At 43.2% G+C, this 17,559-nt stretch overlaps 2 protein-coding genes across 2 annotated transcripts in view; both read right to left on the bottom strand.

Annotated features, from left to right (window-relative positions):
• LOC129718649 (uncharacterized protein DDB_G0283357) overlaps nt 1–851 on the bottom strand; it is a 272,216-nt gene extending 271,365 nt beyond the window's left edge. Inside the window, exon 1 of the mRNA XM_055669632.1 lies at nt 31–851. The gene's annotated coding sequence lies outside the window, so the exon portion shown is untranslated. The remainder of the gene's footprint in view (nt 1–30) is intronic.
• Nucleotides 852–15,968: 15,117 nt separating this feature from the next.
• Nucleotides 15,969–16,975, bottom strand: LOC129718845 (40S ribosomal protein S10b). Its single transcript, XM_055669979.1, has 3 exons — nt 16,846–16,975; nt 16,131–16,580; nt 15,969–16,068 (listed from the first exon to the last, which is right to left on the bottom strand). The coding sequence occupies exons 2-3, from the start codon at nt 16,578–16,580 to the stop codon at nt 16,033–16,035; spliced, it is 486 nt and encodes a 161-aa protein (XP_055525954.1). The 5' UTR covers nt 16,846–16,975; the 3' UTR covers nt 15,969–16,032.
• Nucleotides 16,976–17,559: the final 584 nt, after the last annotated feature.

The raw sequence follows: 17,559 nt of genomic DNA, 5'->3' as shown, positions 1-17,559 counted from the left end.
AATCATCGGAAAACGAAAAACAGCACTTACTTGTACATATATCCTCTTCGCTCCTGCTTCTCCTCTGTCGTCTGGGTAAACTCTCCTATCTCCACGTGGCGAATATAAATCTCCTTGCGAGTTTTGATAGAGTATCAACTTGCGCGCCAATCACACACACGCACACCAGAGGGGCCACTTCAGACCGTACCACGAACGAAATGAAATTAGTTGTAATCCTTTTCCACAAACGGCCGGGTTTGGTCCGACGATGATAACGACGACGCGCGCGAGACACTACAGGCACAGCACTTTACCACTCCACACTTCGGTTACGAGGATAGGACACAGTCGGTGTCTGCACACGTACATAAAAACACACTAACAGCCCTACCGAGCTTACGTTTGCACACGTCCGTCTCGCCGTTATAATCACTTAGCTAAAAACGAATTTTCCTATCTTCTATATTGGGGTTGCAACGTGGCGTGTCCGGTTTAAATTTAGGCCATCAACCCCATGACCCCAAACAAAGAGGTTAAATTTTGCACACTGTCGCACTGCCACAATTTTTTCTTCGCCTCCCTTCTATCACACTGACCCAGTCCCAGTAGGCGCTCTGGGTGTTTCAATAAATAACCACCACGAAGTGACAAGCACAGTTCTATTTTTTCTCTCTCTCTCTAATCCGATTGTAATTGGAAGGAACTGAAAAATAAACACTGTCTTCAGGTGAGTTTCCTTTTCTAGTCAAAATATTGTATTAAGACATCACTGTCACACAGTTCGGTTTTCGACCGTGGATTTCACTAGGTTTTCCTTCCCCAAAACATCCGTATCCGAGCGACTGCAACGTACAACTGAGGAAAGCATCGACCGGGAGCTTACGTTTTATGAAAATACTTGGTGCAAAAGCTTTCCCCGTGCTCTTATCGCCATCAACATCATATCACACAAAGACCGAACGTCCGCGCTGCATTCGGTTCGGCACCGGAAAGCTCGGCCGGTTCCTGCAGGTCACGCATGCGCTTTTTCCGGTTCGCCACATACGGTTCGGAACGGAACCACTTGATGAATGTGTTTTTATTATGATGGGAATAATTGTGTTCCCCCAACAACTGCTGCCACCACGGATTCCATACTGTTGACCATCCTGCCCTCCCGTCAGTCGGTCGGTGATCAACCGTATTATTATTGGTTATCCTGCGAGCACTTTCCGTATGGCGTGTGGCGGCATTGCCCTCCGCGATTAGTGCACTTTAAAAGCGCGGTCCGGGTCACGCAAGACTGCAATCAGAAATGCATTTTCTCAATCATTTTCCGAAGTCATTTTCTTGAATACAAACGATTAAAATAATCCATTCTGTGACCGCTGGACGGTGAACGACGGTCCGGGCAATACGGTTGCTTTAATTGCGAACACACACATTCCTGTAGAAATATATGTGTGCTTGATTTGTTCTATGGTCGACTAGAAGGTTTAATTGGGTACTAGGTTATGCAGGCTAGGTTATTGGAAAAACTTCTACTCAGTTTTAATGGCCACTACGATCCTGTTGTAAATTTCAACTAAAATCAGCCATGATGAACTTTTTCAATTCTCGTCAATCTTAGCTGCTGTAATGTTTCAAATTGATACCCTCTATTAGCTAGTAATGAAGGCTTAAATTTTGAAAATATTGAGCGTATAAGTAGAATGCTACTTGGTTGGTGAACGACTGGGCAGTGCGTACCAGCAGTACACCTATACTAGTTGGATTTAAATAGACTCCAGAGTGGTCCAAAGCATAATGTCCAGCAACTCCCATCCGTACCCCACGTGGTACCGACTGAGATACGAGCAACCAAGGAAAGATCGGTGAACCGGTGGGAACTTGGTCGTCAGAGCCGTAGGTACTCCGTTTTGCGTGGGGGTCAGAGAATTTTTTTTAATTATACGTTTTTTGGAGGGAAAGCCGTTTAAAACCATTATGTGCTCGACAAAAAAGTACCTTTACGCGTCCAACGGAGTACCCGGGTACTCGCAAATTAAAATTTATATAAGTTTTGCAGTTTGCCTCCTATGTCAATAGTTTTAGCACCAAAAGATTCAGAAGGTCATCTATATATTTTCAAATAAGCGTTAGTGTTGTCCCGTAAGAATTTTCTTATTTCCGAAAATCTGGTTTTCCGGGTATATATTCCGAAAAAAAACCAAGCTGCGAATGTGCGTATCGTTGAAAAAAAACAGGGATAAAAACTTTATAATTTCTGCCTTACAGTGACGAACCCGCTATTCGACCAATTCAATATTCATTAAATAAATGATCAAACCAGCAAGAGAAGCAATGCAAGGACGAGTGATGGAATACAATGATTCTATGACACTTTTTAGAGCCATTTACACAACGTTCGAAAAATTAAAATCAGAAGAGAGTTCTAAAAAGTTATAATCTGAAACAATAAATGCATTGAAGGAATTACAGCCTTAGAAAATGAACGATACTCAGGGAGACTGGTGGTTAGCCCGCAGCAAAAAGACACGACAGGAAGGATACATTCCATCAAACTACGTTGCCAAATTGAAATCGATCGAAGCGGAACCGTAAGTTTTAGGTGAACGATAAAGCTACTTCTGCAGGTTACAGATCAGTACTACTTCTGTTGGTATGTTTTAAACTCTTAGGATTAATTGCTTCGGTTTTTCTGATTCCACGGAAGGCTGGCAGCAAAATAAGACTGAATTTATCTAAATTCAATTACCTAGTATAACTATAGACTAATTCAGTTGAAATGGAAAAAAAACTAAATTCGTAACTGTTTTAAAAAGTAAAAAGAAACACTAAGTGAGCGCAACCTGCGGTCAACTACCGTTCTAAGCTCATTTTTCATGTCCTTCGAAAAAAAGCGGACCTTTTTCACATGAATCTTCTTTCAATCTAAAATAAAATTTGTTTATTATTCGTTGGTACTGCCTAGCCACAGGACGAAAACAAAAAAATAGCATAATAATCAGGCTGATGTTACTGCAGTAGCCACTGCCTTAGAAAGATTTACATGTTGTTCCATGCTTCAGAAGATTGACTGTTTTTAAAATGTCTGTGATTATGATTAATTTGTTACACATTTTGACAAAGTTCCGCTGATGCTTTGTTCTCATGCATTTTCATGCAAAATAATTATAATATTTCTGCACCAGTGGTTTGTTATTCGACAGAAGAGATCGAAGCAAGCTGTGATCAAGAACGGACGTGAAAATGTTTCTCGTCGGAATTTTTCATCGTTTTTTTCAAGTTTTTATAAGATATATTTTCTATCCGGAAAAGGGATGTGTCTACGTTTATTGAATGAAGGCCACTGTTGTTTCGGTGTGAATTCCAAGTGTTTGATTTGAATCGCGATGAAGTGTTCCGAGGGTTGTCGTGTACGATTGAGGATAGTGCAATAATGTCGACGTATTTTATTTAGCCTTCCCGTCGCGTAATCGTTATATTTTAAGTGCAAAGGGTGGAGTAAAAGGTAATACGAAATGTGGCATTTTCGTATTATCGGTGAGAGTGACGTCAATGTTGAAATCCGTGAAAGATTCGTGCAATTTTGTGGCTAGTTTGTGAGAGCTGCATTTCTTTTTCAGTGGCGGAGCACGTTTCCCGCTAGCCCTTGACATTGCCATAAGTGTGTGTGTGAGTAAGGCTATTGACATACTGAGGCGTCAAATGAAGCGAAGCAAGAAGCGCCGCAAAAGCGTCCGAGCTACTTCTTCGAACGTCTATATGAAACGCTCAAACCGGTCATACTCGAGCGGCAACGACGCGTCGGTAGAGGCGGCGAAACAGAACGAGTAGTGTTTTGACGCGCGTATACTTACGCGGTAATACCTTGTTCAGACTAATCCTTTCATTGCAAGGTGCTTTATATTTGCATTGTTTTGGTTTGGTAATTGAAAAAAAGCAAATAGAAAACATTTTCGTTTACAAAATGTTAAAATGTTTAAAAAATGTTAGTGCAGTAATACCATGTTCAGACTAAACCTGATATCGCCAAGTGCTATATTCGCCTTATTTTGGTCTTAAATAAAGAAAATATCGGGAAAATTTTTCAGGTCGTCAGGAAAATAACACTGGTATTTTTGATTGATATTGCATGCCTAACATACTGAACTTATTAGTTGCGAAACGCCAGCCGCTGAGTAACTAGCTGTGCTCACAGGGGTTATTCAAAGCCTAACAGATATCATAAACTAGTTGAACCTTACTCGGGGACAGCGGGTTTAAAATTTAAAATAATTTCTTATATTTTTTACTACGTGTGTAGCGCAACTGACTTCAGAAATATTAATTTACTTCATAAAATTTTTTTTATGTTTACTAAAAACGTGATTTACCGTGCTTGAAGAAGCAAACAAATCTTCATTGGACGAATTCATATTTCCTTTGAACGAAATCGCTGCTGGAATCTAGGAATATGACAACACAACGCATTTGCGACGCTCGCTCCAGTATGTCATAGCAAGCTTCACCCAACGCTTCTGTTTATTCCGCTTCTAATACGCTCAACGCTTCGCTTCATTTGACGCCTCAGTATGTCATTAGCCTAAGTGCAAGGTTGCTCTTGCGTGCGGCACGTTCTCGCACCAGCATGATGGTTCAGAGAGGACGCGAGAATTAAAGGATAAGTATTAGTGTTGGTGACGTTTTGCCTGTGTTTTTTTTTGTTTGATTTGCATGCAAAAGGGAACCAATGTTTTTTTTCTGCTTTTCACAATTCCTTTTGTGGGGATCCTACATTTCTGTATACTGAACATCGAAAATGTTTTACAGATTTCCAGTATAAAAGTCTGTATAAAAATTTGTAAATTTCGTAGAAAATCGTAGGAATCTATATGGCTTCACAAATCTGTAAACTGTAAACTGTATGGATGAGAAATTTATAATTCACAAATAAATTTAAATTTACATATGTGGCATCTCTGATTGTTATCGCGGTTTTTTAGATGCCGATTTTGGAATTTTCTCACTCAATCGTTTACAGTAGGTACGGTGCGTACTGGGGCCGATGCTGTTCGGATGACTGCGTCGAAACAGTTCGGGATGTGTTTTAACGCGCGTCAGTTTTCATTATTGTTTTTTTTTTCTCCTTGCGTGAGAAATGACGCATTTCGCGCCGCGTCCTTTGCAGTGTGGCGTCGGCCTAACATCGGCCTGTATTTTGAAGGGCGCGTTTGCAGTTCTGTATGTACATATACTTGTGTGGGAATTTTGTTTTGCACAGATTGATCTGTGTTTGTGGCATCCCTGCTTGTGACCGCGGCTTCGTGGAAGCCGGTTTTGAATTTTTTTAATCTACCGATTGGGCCGAAACTGCGTCGAAACAGTTGCGCGTCAGTCTTCATTGTTGATATTATTTCCTCAGGTGAACGGAGACGCTGTTACGAACATTTTGAGCAGTTTTATGCCCTTGTTTTATGATTTTTCTAGCTTTTGAGTAAATACTGAAACACATAGACAATTTTAAATTTAATTAAGTAGAAATCTTGTCGGTCAGCATGGCAAATAAATTTTGATTGCGATTGTTTTGGCATTTTGTTAAATCTAATTAGTACTCGGTCTTGTTAGATATGCATATTTGCATTTTTTTAAATTTTCTAGCTATGAATGCATGAAACTTTGCCAGTTTTTCATACTCAGTAGGTATCTTCGCTTTATTATTCAAGAAGTAAGTGGTAATCAACGCGAAATACCGTGTCTCCGTGCGTATGCGTCGGTAAGAGGGAATAGAGCGGTCGCGCATAACTTTCCGGGGTTAACGTGTTTTCGGCCCAGGTGAGCTTTGCTCAATTATAGATTTTCGGTGTGTTGTGACTTACGAGGTGTACCAAACCATTTATTCGCAGACTGTCCACCCGTTGGTTCTATTCCAGCATGCAGTGATTTAGAGTAGGTTCCGTTCGTTCGATAAATATCGTAAATAATTAATCGCGACAAAACATTGTAATTAATCGCCACCAAATATCGCAATTATTTGCAATTAATATCAGGATTATACGCGACTCGTCTGCCGACGCACACATCTTTTTTTTTTCTTTTTCTTTTTTTTTCGTTCGATTCTAACGGCGATGGCCAAGCAAATAGGCCGTTTTTGAAGCTCTCTTGCTGACCGCTTGCAGTATGTGTTGAGGGTCTATATATTTACTTTTTTCTTGTTTTTGATTAATGCATATCTGGTTGCTTCGTAACATTGTGTAGTCAGCTGAGATTAATCAATGAGAGATACGTTTCGGTAGTTGCATAATGACTTCATAAGCATATTTTCGAATATTTGAGTCTGTCTTGATTAGGTTATAGGTCCGGTATCCTCGCGTGCGCTTTATTTTTGCGGTGTTACATCATCAACCGGAATGAGTTCGGATCGCGTTATGATTTCCGTAGAAGATATAATGAACTCGTACGCGCGATATTTGTTATTATGAACCCGGTATTAGAACTCAGCGCATCGTTTACCAAAAGGAAACCTGCTGCAAACCTTACCCTTTTCTCCAACATCCCAGTGATTTCTCGTGGAAGTGCAGAGGTGTTCTCGGCTTCCAATAAAGCGAGTATCACGTCAACATATTCCCATACACATTCCTTCTTTGACCCGCATTCGGATGCGGCCGGCGCTGGTATTGCCTAATATAAAGATTAAGGTCACCAGTTTTTACACATTGAGGATGAATGTTAATCCCAAGCATCATCCATTGGTTCTCTATGTAATTACAGCTGATCTGGCAATAACGGAGTAGCAACCGCGGGCGGTCAATCATGCTCATGCTCATGAAGGAATTACAGCCTTAGAAACCCATCTTCGAGGGTCGCCTTATTCAAAATCGATGATACTGAGAGATTCTATTCGCGAAGAAAAAATGGAGCGATTCAACCGCAAATTTAACGATTCGCATTGTTTGATCAATGTTTATGTCTGGTTTTATTTTGAACCGAACTGTAACATAGTTGTCCGGGCTAGGTAACGGACTGGGTAATGCTTCCGAGGTGTGAAAAAGTCCGGCCAAAATAAATTGAACTGAACATAAACATGAATCACAAGAAGCACACTGCAGGAAGTTTAGATACTGTCTGAATATTGAATAATTGGAAAAACTAGTCTTGTGTGTCATTTTTTGCCCACGATTTGTTCAATCCAAGAAATCAAAAAGTGGACAATAAAAACTTCTGGAAAAACTGGTCAAATTTTGCAGCAAAACTTGTTTTGCATTGTTCTTATATAATCAAACATATAAAACTGTGATTGGTTCTCTCATTGAAATGACACATTTAAAAAAACTGTCATTTTCACTCCCAGACGCTGGTCCGCACATTCGAAACGGAAATATGCGGATCGTCAGTTTCAACTTCGCCGCGAATCAAGCGGGCTCACCAAAAGTTTGAGTAATTTACCTTTTTGTCATATGAGTTCGACCGTTTTGATTGTTTGAATTTAAACATGGTTCTTTTGAGATTTAGTGAACTACTACTGGAGACTAGGGATGGGCGATGCTGACGAAAGTATCGATACTTTGGTATCGCGATACTTCAATGAACTTCGATACCAAGTATCGAAGTATCGGCTGAAGAAGTATCGATTATCGATGCTTCGATAGTATCGGTATCAGACCTGCATTTTTTTTTAAAATCATCATTCAGAAAGTATCGATACCGGTACTCATCTCTCGCTGTGAGTATCGATGCCAAAATACTCGATACCCCGACCCCTCGTATCGATACCACTGGTATCGATGCTAGTATCGCCCATCCCCACTGGAGACTATTCTATAATGCAAATTTTTCATTTGGTTTTTTTACCTAGTATCAATCAAATATATGAGAAAATTGCGTGGTGGGGCAATGAAAACGCGTGGGGGGGGCTAAGTCCCCCCTAGCCCCCCCGATACCTACGGGCCTGTTGGTCGTATACTGACAGGGAAGGGTGAGCTTCTCTTCTAGGAAAGCAACTGGCCTGAGCGTCTGTTCTTTGTGTTGGGGGCGGCACAAACAGCATCTAATCCGGAACACATCCACAAAACCACCTGAAGATCACCTGACCAACATTACACAAGACATTACAATGTACGAACCAATCACGGTGCGGATATTGGCTCGAACTACCACCTAGTTGCGGTAACTTTGCGTTCAGAACTGTCGACGGTATACCACGCGCGACATCGCCGAACCCCGCGGCTCAACATCAAGCAGCTCCGGGACTCCCAGGCTGCGGAGAAATACGCTCAACAACTCGAAACGGCACTATCCACGGCGAATGGACCTGGCGCCTCGTCTCTTGAGAACGGCTGGCCCAGCATTCGCATAGCTAGCGCGGAGACCGCAACGGTGACACTAGAAGTGGCAGAAACGACTGGTATGACGAGGAGTTCGAGGCAGCGTTGAATGAAAAGAACCGGACCTAGGCAGGTCAACGAGAGAGAGAGAACAAGGCCACAAGCACGGAACGACATGACCATGATTCTCAGACGAAAGAAGCCTCAGCAAGAGGATCGAGAACATGAGGAGCTGGAGCAGCTGTACCGGGCCAGTAATACGCGGAAGTTGTATGAGAAGGTAAACCAGTCTCGCAGAGGCTATGGCGCAAGCCGACATATGCAACGACGCGGATGGGAGCCTCACGAATGTCAGTGAATGCTTCGATGGACACCTGAATGGCGATACAGTAAACAATAGCGAAGCAGGAATTGACCTAGGAGCACCAGCAGCAGATGACCGAGTACCAGCTCCCAATGTTCATGAAGTTCTTTGTGAGATCGGGAAGCTGAAGAACAACAAAGCCGCAGGCAATGACGGACTGCCGAGCGAGCTCTTTAAACATGGGAGAGAGGAGCTGGCTTGAGCACTGCAATGTGTCATTTCCAGGATTTGGGAGGAGGAAAAATTGCCAGACGAGTAGATGGAGGGAGTCGTCTGCCCCATCTATAAGAAGAGCGACAAACTGGAATGCCGCAGTTACCGCAGTATCTCGATTATCAATGCCGCCTACAAAATAGTCCCACAAATCCTATTCCGTCGTCTATCACTTTTAATCAAGAGTTTCGTGGGCCAGTACCATGCGGGCTTCATGGGAGCCCTCAATCTGACAGATCTTACAGAAATGTCCCGAGTACAACGTGCCCACACATCACATCTTCATCGACTTAACGGCGGCCTATGATACAGTTGATTGGGAACAGCAGATTTCTGGATAAACTCGATTCATCAAGACCACCATGGTGCAAGTGATGTGCTACGTGCGTGTTTCGGGGATACTCTCGAGCCTCTCTGAATCGCGCAGAGGGTTGAGACAAGGTAATGGACTTTCGTGTTTGCTGTTTAACATCGCCATGTGATCGCCCACCGGATCGCCTGCATAGACACGAGGGGCACGATTTTCACAAGGTCTTTTCAGCTTCTGGGCTTCGCGAATGACTTTAACATCATAATGCGTGACTTTGTGACGACGGAGGACTTACGCCCGACTGAAAGCCGAAACCGGAAGTTCACTAGTAGTTCACTGCGATTTAGACTAAGTAGCTTTCTGGCGGTTTAAGGGTTCGCATAGATTAACTGTTTAGCTCGTCTACTACGTCTACAACAAGTTTGGAAGCGCATTGACAGACTCAAGTGCTAGTAGTGCTACTTGACTGTTCGAGAATTTACCGATTTTCGCATGTCTGTAGTTGCGTTCCAGACATATTTTTGCGCAGCTATATGTGGCATATACCTGTGCTTGAAAAACGGTGAGCCATTTGCCCAGGGAAAACGTTTCCCTGATACCAGGTCCGTAAATGCCAGATCCCGTTAGGGATCCCATTTGCGAGCCATCTGTATAAAAACTGACGATGCCAGGTGGAAGATTAGCCCCTCCATTGTTCCACATAGAGCGGTTTGTTTCAAACACTCTATACGGAATATCCATGTTGGTACTAACGTCCATCCAGTCGGAGACTGTAGTTAATAGCGGATTTAGTTTGAACCTCCTAAGGTGGCCGATTTGGTCCCCTTCGAGTATAGTTTTCCTCCTTTGCAACCTTAGAGCGCCAAGCTCTGTTTCCCTCTTTCACATGAAGATGTAGAGGCAGTAGGCAGAGCATAACTTAGCGCTGGTAACCGAAAGACATACAAGTCGTTGAATTTTTTCGAGTTTGGCTTGGACAGTCACTTTGTTCACCTTAGGCCACCACACAAGGGCAGCATAGGTGATTCTTGGTCGGCCAATGGTCTTGTAAGACCAGAGTGCCAAGTCTGGTTTCAGTCTCCAGGTCTTACCGAACAGAATCCAGTTGCGCAGACCAGTTCAGGTTCTTATCCAGAATAATTCCGAGGTATTTGACTTCATTGCTGAAGCTCAGTCTAACTCCATTCAGTGTTGGAGGAGTGATGGAGATCTTCCTTCGTCTACTGAATGGAATTAGGACTATTTTTGAGGGGTTTATGTTCAGACCCTCCTGTAGACACCATGACATGATGGCATTAAGAGCCGTTTGCATTCGGCTCGACAGAGCTGCGTCGTGTTTACCTCCGACGATGAGGACGATGTCTTCAGCGTATGCAATGACTTTGTGACCAAGCTGTTAAAGCTTATTAAGAAGTGCGTCGACAACTAGTGATCATAACAAGGGCGAGAGAGCTCCTTCTTGAGGGTATCCCTTGATTACCGACATTGTAATAGACGAATCTCCCAAGGTTTCTGTGATCACTCTGCTAAAGAGCATTGCGTGTATCCATCTCCTTGAAGTGTGGTCGATTCTCTTATTGAAGAGAGCCGTATTAACTGATGCAAGGGACGTGTTATCGAAGACGTGTCTCCTGATAACTCAGGGACTTTTCAATCAACGTCACTAAGCTGTGAAGAGCAGTTGCCGCTTTGATAGGCATGTTGATTCCTATGCAGCGGGAAGTCTTTAAGAAACTCATCACGGATATAATTATCCATTATTTTCTTCATCAACTTGAGAAGTGATGAAGTCTGACTTATGGTTCTGAAAGGCTTAGGTAGGGTTTTGTTCTTTCTTCCAACTTTGGGGATAAACACTACTTTCACCTTCAGTCAATTATCCGCAATATGGCCCAGAATAAAGCTGGCTCTGAAGAGGTTGATGAGTTCGGACATGATAGCTGCGGCCGATTTTTGTAGAAAGATGGGTAGTATGCCGTCTGGACCTGGAGACTTTATAGGGTCGAGTGAGCTTAGAGCCCAACCCATAGAAGCTTCCGTGAACAGTCGACGGGCCAGCAGGTTGGACTCCCGAGACGCCATATGTCTCGAATCGTCCCGCCGCGATCCATCACTATTCACTTCTTTGGTATCTGTCGATCCAGGAAAGTGGGTGTTCATAAGCACCTCCAACGTTTCCTTGGTAGTGACAGTGAGGCATCCATTTTCATTCCTTACTTATCTAAACCGTTAGTATGGTTCTTAGACATCGCCTTTAGGAGCCTCGTAGCTTCCGGCAGAATTTGGATTCTTTCACAGAAACTAACTCTGGATTTTCGTTTAGCCTTACGTAACTCGGCGTTGTACTTAGTGAGGGACGCTCTGTAGTCGTCCTAGTTAGACGCACGGTGTCAAAATTTCGATTATTATCTAATTTTCATGTACCTCTGATTTTTTTTCGCAGAAATGTTGCCAAGTGGATAAGTATCAAGGATCGGGAAGTTAAAAAATATTTCATCGACGTTTTTTTGAATAACTTGGATTTTAATTTTTTTTTGCGCAAATCTACAAAAAAAAAATCCCACTAACTTCACTAATGTCAGTCATATTAACATAGGCAGCAACCAGTGCGGGTAGTACAGTGTCATATAATTTCGAAAATTTTAACAATTAAGCCAGTCATTTTACCACAGACAAACAGACGTACCACTCCATACAAAATTTTAAAAAAATGTGGTTCCGATTAATTTGTGCGACACTTACTGGACATATTCCACAAAGGACTTTAAGACTTTCTACTGTTTCTGGCAGCACGGCACGCGACTGTCTACTGAGTTCAAAGGTAAAAGGGCCAATGTGCACCTTCGCTGCGGCGAGAATATTCCGCGTAATTGAAACTCATTTGAATTGACCGTTATTTTGATCCATGAATATAAATTTCAAGGTACCACCGTTTGTCTGTGATTTAACCATAGGAAATCACAGCAACCAATGCATTTGAGAATAGTGCAATGTCACTTCATTAAAAATTTTACGAATAAACTATGAAGCTTGACCACGAGAAGTGTAAAATTTGGTTTGGGGCCATCCACATACCACGTGGGGGGTGGGGTTAAAATCGTTAAAAACCTGCCCACGTGGTATGTGGATGGCCCCTTTGCGCCTTGTGCTTAAAAAAAACCAAATCTACGAAGAGAATAGGCGAGCAGTGGAAGAAAATGCTCTTTTCTCACTTTTTGCCTATGAATAACGAAAATGATAAAAAGTATCCTAGAGTTTTGTGCGAAAGTTGTTATCTGGGGGTGTACTGAAAGTCCAAAGCTAAGCGGAATATGATCTAATTATTGTCAAATTACTTATTGCTGACGCACGTCCACGACTACAATAAAGATACTTAAATATAAATAACTTTGAATTTTTCAAAGGGAAAATGTTTTTTAATGAATTTATTTACCTAATCCGACCAAGATTGAATATTAAGGAAATTTTCTCTACGAAAGCATAAAGACAAACTTGTTCTTTGGATTCCTGTACGTTTTTTCTGCATTCCCACAAAAATTGTTACATCTTAATAAATAAATTCAATTTTTCAAAAAAATCGCCGATGAAATATTTTTAAACTTTCCGATCCTTGATTCTTATCCAGTTGGCAACATTTCTGCGAAAAAAATTAGAGGTACATGAAAATTCGATAATAATCGAAATTTGGACGCCGTGAGACGTAGCTTTTGCCCTGTTGAACAACAACCTAGTTTCCCGACGAAGGTCACTGAGTTGATCATTCCACCAGGGTACGTCCAGGCATACTGACCGCTGTGTTAGTGGAAAGTTTGCGTTAATAGCATCCAACATCCTTTCGGAAATAGAGACGCTACACAGAGTGAGATCAAGGATCTCGTGTCTGATAGCGTTGTAAAAAGTGGGGTTATTCCCTACATTACATACATTGACATCGTTAGAAGTAAGGTATTCAAGTAGGTACTCACTCCTGTTGTTGGTATCCGAGCTGCCCCAGATCGTGTGGTGGGCGTTGGCATCGCAGCCGATCAGAAACGGCTTGTTGATGGCCTTGCAGTACCGCACGAGCATGGCAACTTCGGGTGGCGGTATATCACGTTGGTCGCCCGGGAAATAGGCCGACGCGACAACCATCTCCTGATTTCCTCTGGTTGTCGTTACTTCAACCGTGACGACAACGACATCGTTGAATAAATTTTGTAATAGGTAAAAAAATTAGCTCTTTATTTAGCAGAATTGCAGTCCTTGGTTTAGACTGCGTGCCCTGGATGAGTGCCCGGCTCCTGGATAAATGCAGCTGCTAGCTGCTTTTTATAGCGAATCTCCTGCAAAGAACACCCGAGGCGTCTTTTGCGTGATGGAGATTCGCTTGCACGTAGCGAAGGTTGCTCACTTTGCAGTGAGGTTGCCGTCTTTGTCCGGAACGGAAGTTGATCCGGGTATTGGCAGACGGATGCCAACAGCGGTTAGGCTGGTTGATGGAAGTTGTTCTTCCTCAATGTGTTTGGCTTCGGTTGCAGCAGTCGAGTGGCAACAGAAGGTCGACCCGCACTCTGTGGTGGTTTGCGACTATTCGGTGGTTGATGCTTCGCACTCTTGCGAGTCTTCAGCGGAACCATCCGAGCAGCCGCGGGGTTGCGTTGTTTGGGTGGTGACAGGGCACTTCCGGGGGAGCATCCTGCGCGTACCTTCCCAGCCGCAGGGTTGCGTTTGGGTGGTAGTGGGGCACTCCCGGAGGTATTGCCCGCACGTACCTTCCCTGACGTTGCGACGGAGTCTTTCCAGCCTGTGATGGTCGGCCTTCCGCTTACCTTCCGGATGCGTGCTTTGTCGAAACCGTAGTGCAGTTCATGGTTTCCACTCTCAATGAGTTTGGCCGATTCTTCTTCAACATCCAGAACCAGCTCGACCGAGCTCTGTAACAATTCGCGGTTACAGACTCGCCACATTTTGGTAGAGAGATGGTCGTTCTGATTCTGGAGTGAACGAAAAATCTTCTCATCCGGAGAATTCGCACTGTCTGGGAAGTAACCGACATAGCGTCTGCCCTTCGGCAGATCCTTCGTATGGTATACACGAAGCTGTGCTCCCTTCCACTCCCTTCCACTCCCTTTCCAACCACTGCACTGTGTCAGTGTCGACACAGGCAAGTTGCAGGAAGCCATTTTTTAGATGGTAACCGTTGGTGGTCGAATTTTCCTGATCAGCAATGTGATCGAGGATAGAGGCCCGGACAGTCTGAAGCTGATCCGTTGTGAGTAGAGAGGCTTATTGCTCCCACCATGTCCCTATATATGGCCGTCGGAAGCAGCTTCGGACCTGATGACCCCAAACCAGTGCCGTTCCGCAGTTTTTTAGGCTGTGGACACTTAGCATTGGTGTTTGGGGACACCACGTCATCAGACCGCTACCGCTTGACGCCGACTTGATTATTTTGAACAAGCTGCTCTGTCGGAAGGAGGGCCAGCTTCCTAGCTTCTTCGTACAGGAGATCGGAGCGAATATTTTTGCTCAGTCGCCGCCTTTGCGCGTTAGAAAGTCGCTTGACAGAGGTGCCGATGATTTGGGTTTCCCATCGTCATCGGACCTTGTCTCTGGACCGGGAAGTAAGTCCGTGTGACTTTCGTCATTCTCTTGTGGAAAACGTAGGATTAAGGATGAGGCAGAGGGTCCTCCGTCCAGCGGTTCGCGTCGCTCGGTACCTTCCTGTTCTTTGCGAGATTCCGTTGAGTAGGAAGTGATGACTGAACTGATCGTGCTGCATGTACCTTTCCTCTCGACGCAACAGAAGTTTCCTTCCCTATATTGGTCGTCGATCGGCCCACCCGGTCCATGCGAGTTTTACATAAATATAGTTTAGTAAGAAGCGCTGTTCGGTAATTCATTCGGGATGAATCGCAGTATCTTCTCGTTTGAAGTGTCCACGCTGTTCGAGAAATAGCCTGCGAACAGAATCGCTTTCGGCAGATTATCGGTGCAGAAAACACACAGTTGTGCTCCTTCTCGGGGAGTTAGGTCTGGGATGGTGTTCTCCAGCCATACAACCGTTTCGCTGTCGGTGCAGGTTAAGTAAAGGTAGCCATAATCGAAATGGCAATTCCTGAACTTAGGTCTGAGTAGCGGAGAGTCTGTATCATGTATCAGAATCGGACCAGTCATTTTATTACAAATCAATTTGATTGAAGTCAAGTATTTTTAGGTAGACAATATTATTACCCGAAACATTCTCAATATTTTAAAATGGGTACTCTTAAGGGAAAAACAGTTTTTCCAACAAAAACTTTTCTATTAATTGTACCTAAGTGAAATCCGTCATTATATCAACCACAGGCAAAGTGAAGCGGTGAAGTCACATAAGTAAGCTGTTCCGAGCATGATACAGAACAGGCTTTCGCATTTCACCAATAATTCTAACATTAAAGCAAATGTTTCGCACAAAAAGTGTTCCTATTCAGATGTTACCGAAGGAATTTTTGACATATGTCTTTTAGATACAAGTAAAATTATATGAATTCATCAATTCATCTCTGTTGAAGTCAGTTCCACATAAAAAAATGATACATTTTTCTCACATTTATCGAAAACATTCAGTTATGAAAAATGTATACATATAGCGATGTTTGCACGTATAGAAATATACAGATTTATCTCTATGGATCACAAAAAAAACTAATTCGATATCTAGCAATCGAAAGTATCTTAAAACCATAAAAAATAAAGCAAGTAAAACACAAAACAATACAAACCTTGCAGAAGAAATAACAGACCAAACGAAGCGGGTTTCTTTCTCCGTCCCAGAAACAAACAACGAATCGACTACTGTTTCTTACATGTTAGATTTTTTTATTAAATAAACACAGATTGAAACATTCCGTGCTACTTTATTCTGGCTTCGATCCACGACCAAATCCTCCGCGCTGTAAAAATGAAGAAAAATATAAGCAAACAGGCTTAAAGGGATTTCCCGCTAGTTACTTACGAATTCAACATTTCCGGCACCGGCGCCAACGTCGCTCTTCTTGTCCGGACCACCGGCTTGCTGCGTGCGCCGGTAGCTCTGTCGGTCCTCGCCGCCCTTTGGTCCTGCTCCGGAATGTGGTCCACCGGTCTGGCCAGCGCGAGCCCGCTGCGGTTCCGAACGGGCCGCTCGCTTCAGCGTCGAGGGCACGATCTCTGGCGGCAGGTGCAGGTACGAGCGCAGATACTCAATACCTTCGTTGGTCAGATACCAGTAGTAGTGGCGCCAGGCGAACTGTTCCTTCACGAAGTTCTTCGACTTTAGTGACTGCATCGTCTTGATGACGTGCAGGTTCGGGATGTTTTCCAGCTCCGGGTGCTTCGGAGCGTAGAAATCCTTCTGCGCCACAAGTACTCCCTCCTTGAAGAGGTACTCGTAGATGGCGACGCGATGAGCTTTTGGCATAAACATCTGCAAATGTAAAGCGAAAATCAAATGAATAAATCCGTAGCACAGAAAGTTTATTCGAGGTTAGTGTATAGTGTTCATTGCTCTTGTTGACATTTCTGAGACACCAGAACTTTGTAGGTGTCACATAAAATTTGATTTTCTACACAAACAGCTGTCCCATCAATACTAATCTGGGCCTAAATCATGCCCCTAAAGCCGTTCACAGTTTTACACATTCCCCGGGGACATTTTAAGCTATTTCTGCGGAATTTTCACGATTAATCACCTTGCACGAAATGTGTTACTACAATTCCATACGATTGCCGGAAAGAGAAAGAGCGAAGATTGCCCCAAAGTGACAGTTCAGCTTCACTCGGTGACAGTTTGACAGCGCGAAGCTAGCCGACGATAAAGAGGAACGCAAAAATCGCTTCCGCTCGGGAGCGAGCTCACGGCTAAGCGGACAGTGGGTGTTTGAAAGGACAAAAATAACTGGAAAAATAATTCAAATATATTTAGGGCAAGGTAGTTAAGTTTGAATTTTACACGGTATGAACACGTTTAAGGTAGTTATTTTTGTGATAGTAACGAAATGCTGAAATTCTAAAGGCTGAAACTGGAAAGAATGACAAGTACGCACCGCCATAAAACAGAATGGTTGAATATTGAATGTTTTGCTAGCAAAATATACGTAATTACAAAAATATTAGATTAAACCTATCCAATTTGCTTGTGGTTCGTCGAAATCATCGGCTTCAGCTAGGTAGGCAGCGGCTCATGGTCTACTGGGGTATGAAAGGTGAATAGTTGATTAAAGTTGAGGGGCACTCTAAATTGTAACATCTGCTAGACGAAAGTCGGCTTTCGCCATAAAGTTCTTGATTTCGTGTTGTAGAGAACAGAAGTATCTTCAGTTTATCGAAATTCGTTTCGTTTAGTATAAGAACATCGCCCGATAGGGTTAATCAGGAATCGTCAGCTTGTCCTCGTCCAACCGAGA

Source organism: Wyeomyia smithii, chromosome 1 (genome assembly GCF_029784165.1).
Source record: "Wyeomyia smithii strain HCP4-BCI-WySm-NY-G18 chromosome 1, ASM2978416v1, whole genome shotgun sequence".
In the NCBI taxonomy this organism is placed as follows: Eukaryota; Metazoa; Arthropoda; class Insecta; order Diptera; family Culicidae; genus Wyeomyia; species Wyeomyia smithii.
This window is presented reverse-complemented; position numbering and strand designations above follow the sequence as displayed.

What these genes read in the sequence shown, in the direction of transcription:
- LOC129718845 (XM_055669979.1), bottom strand. Translation starts at nt 16,580, where the DNA reads ATGTTTATGCCAAAAGCTCATCGCGTCGCCATCTACGAGTACCTCTTC. An exon ending in GTGCCGGAAATGTTGAATTC is followed by an intron (nt 16,069 to 16,130) that starts GTAAGTAACTAG and finishes TCATTTTTACAG; the next exon opens with CGCGGAGGATTTGGTCGTGG.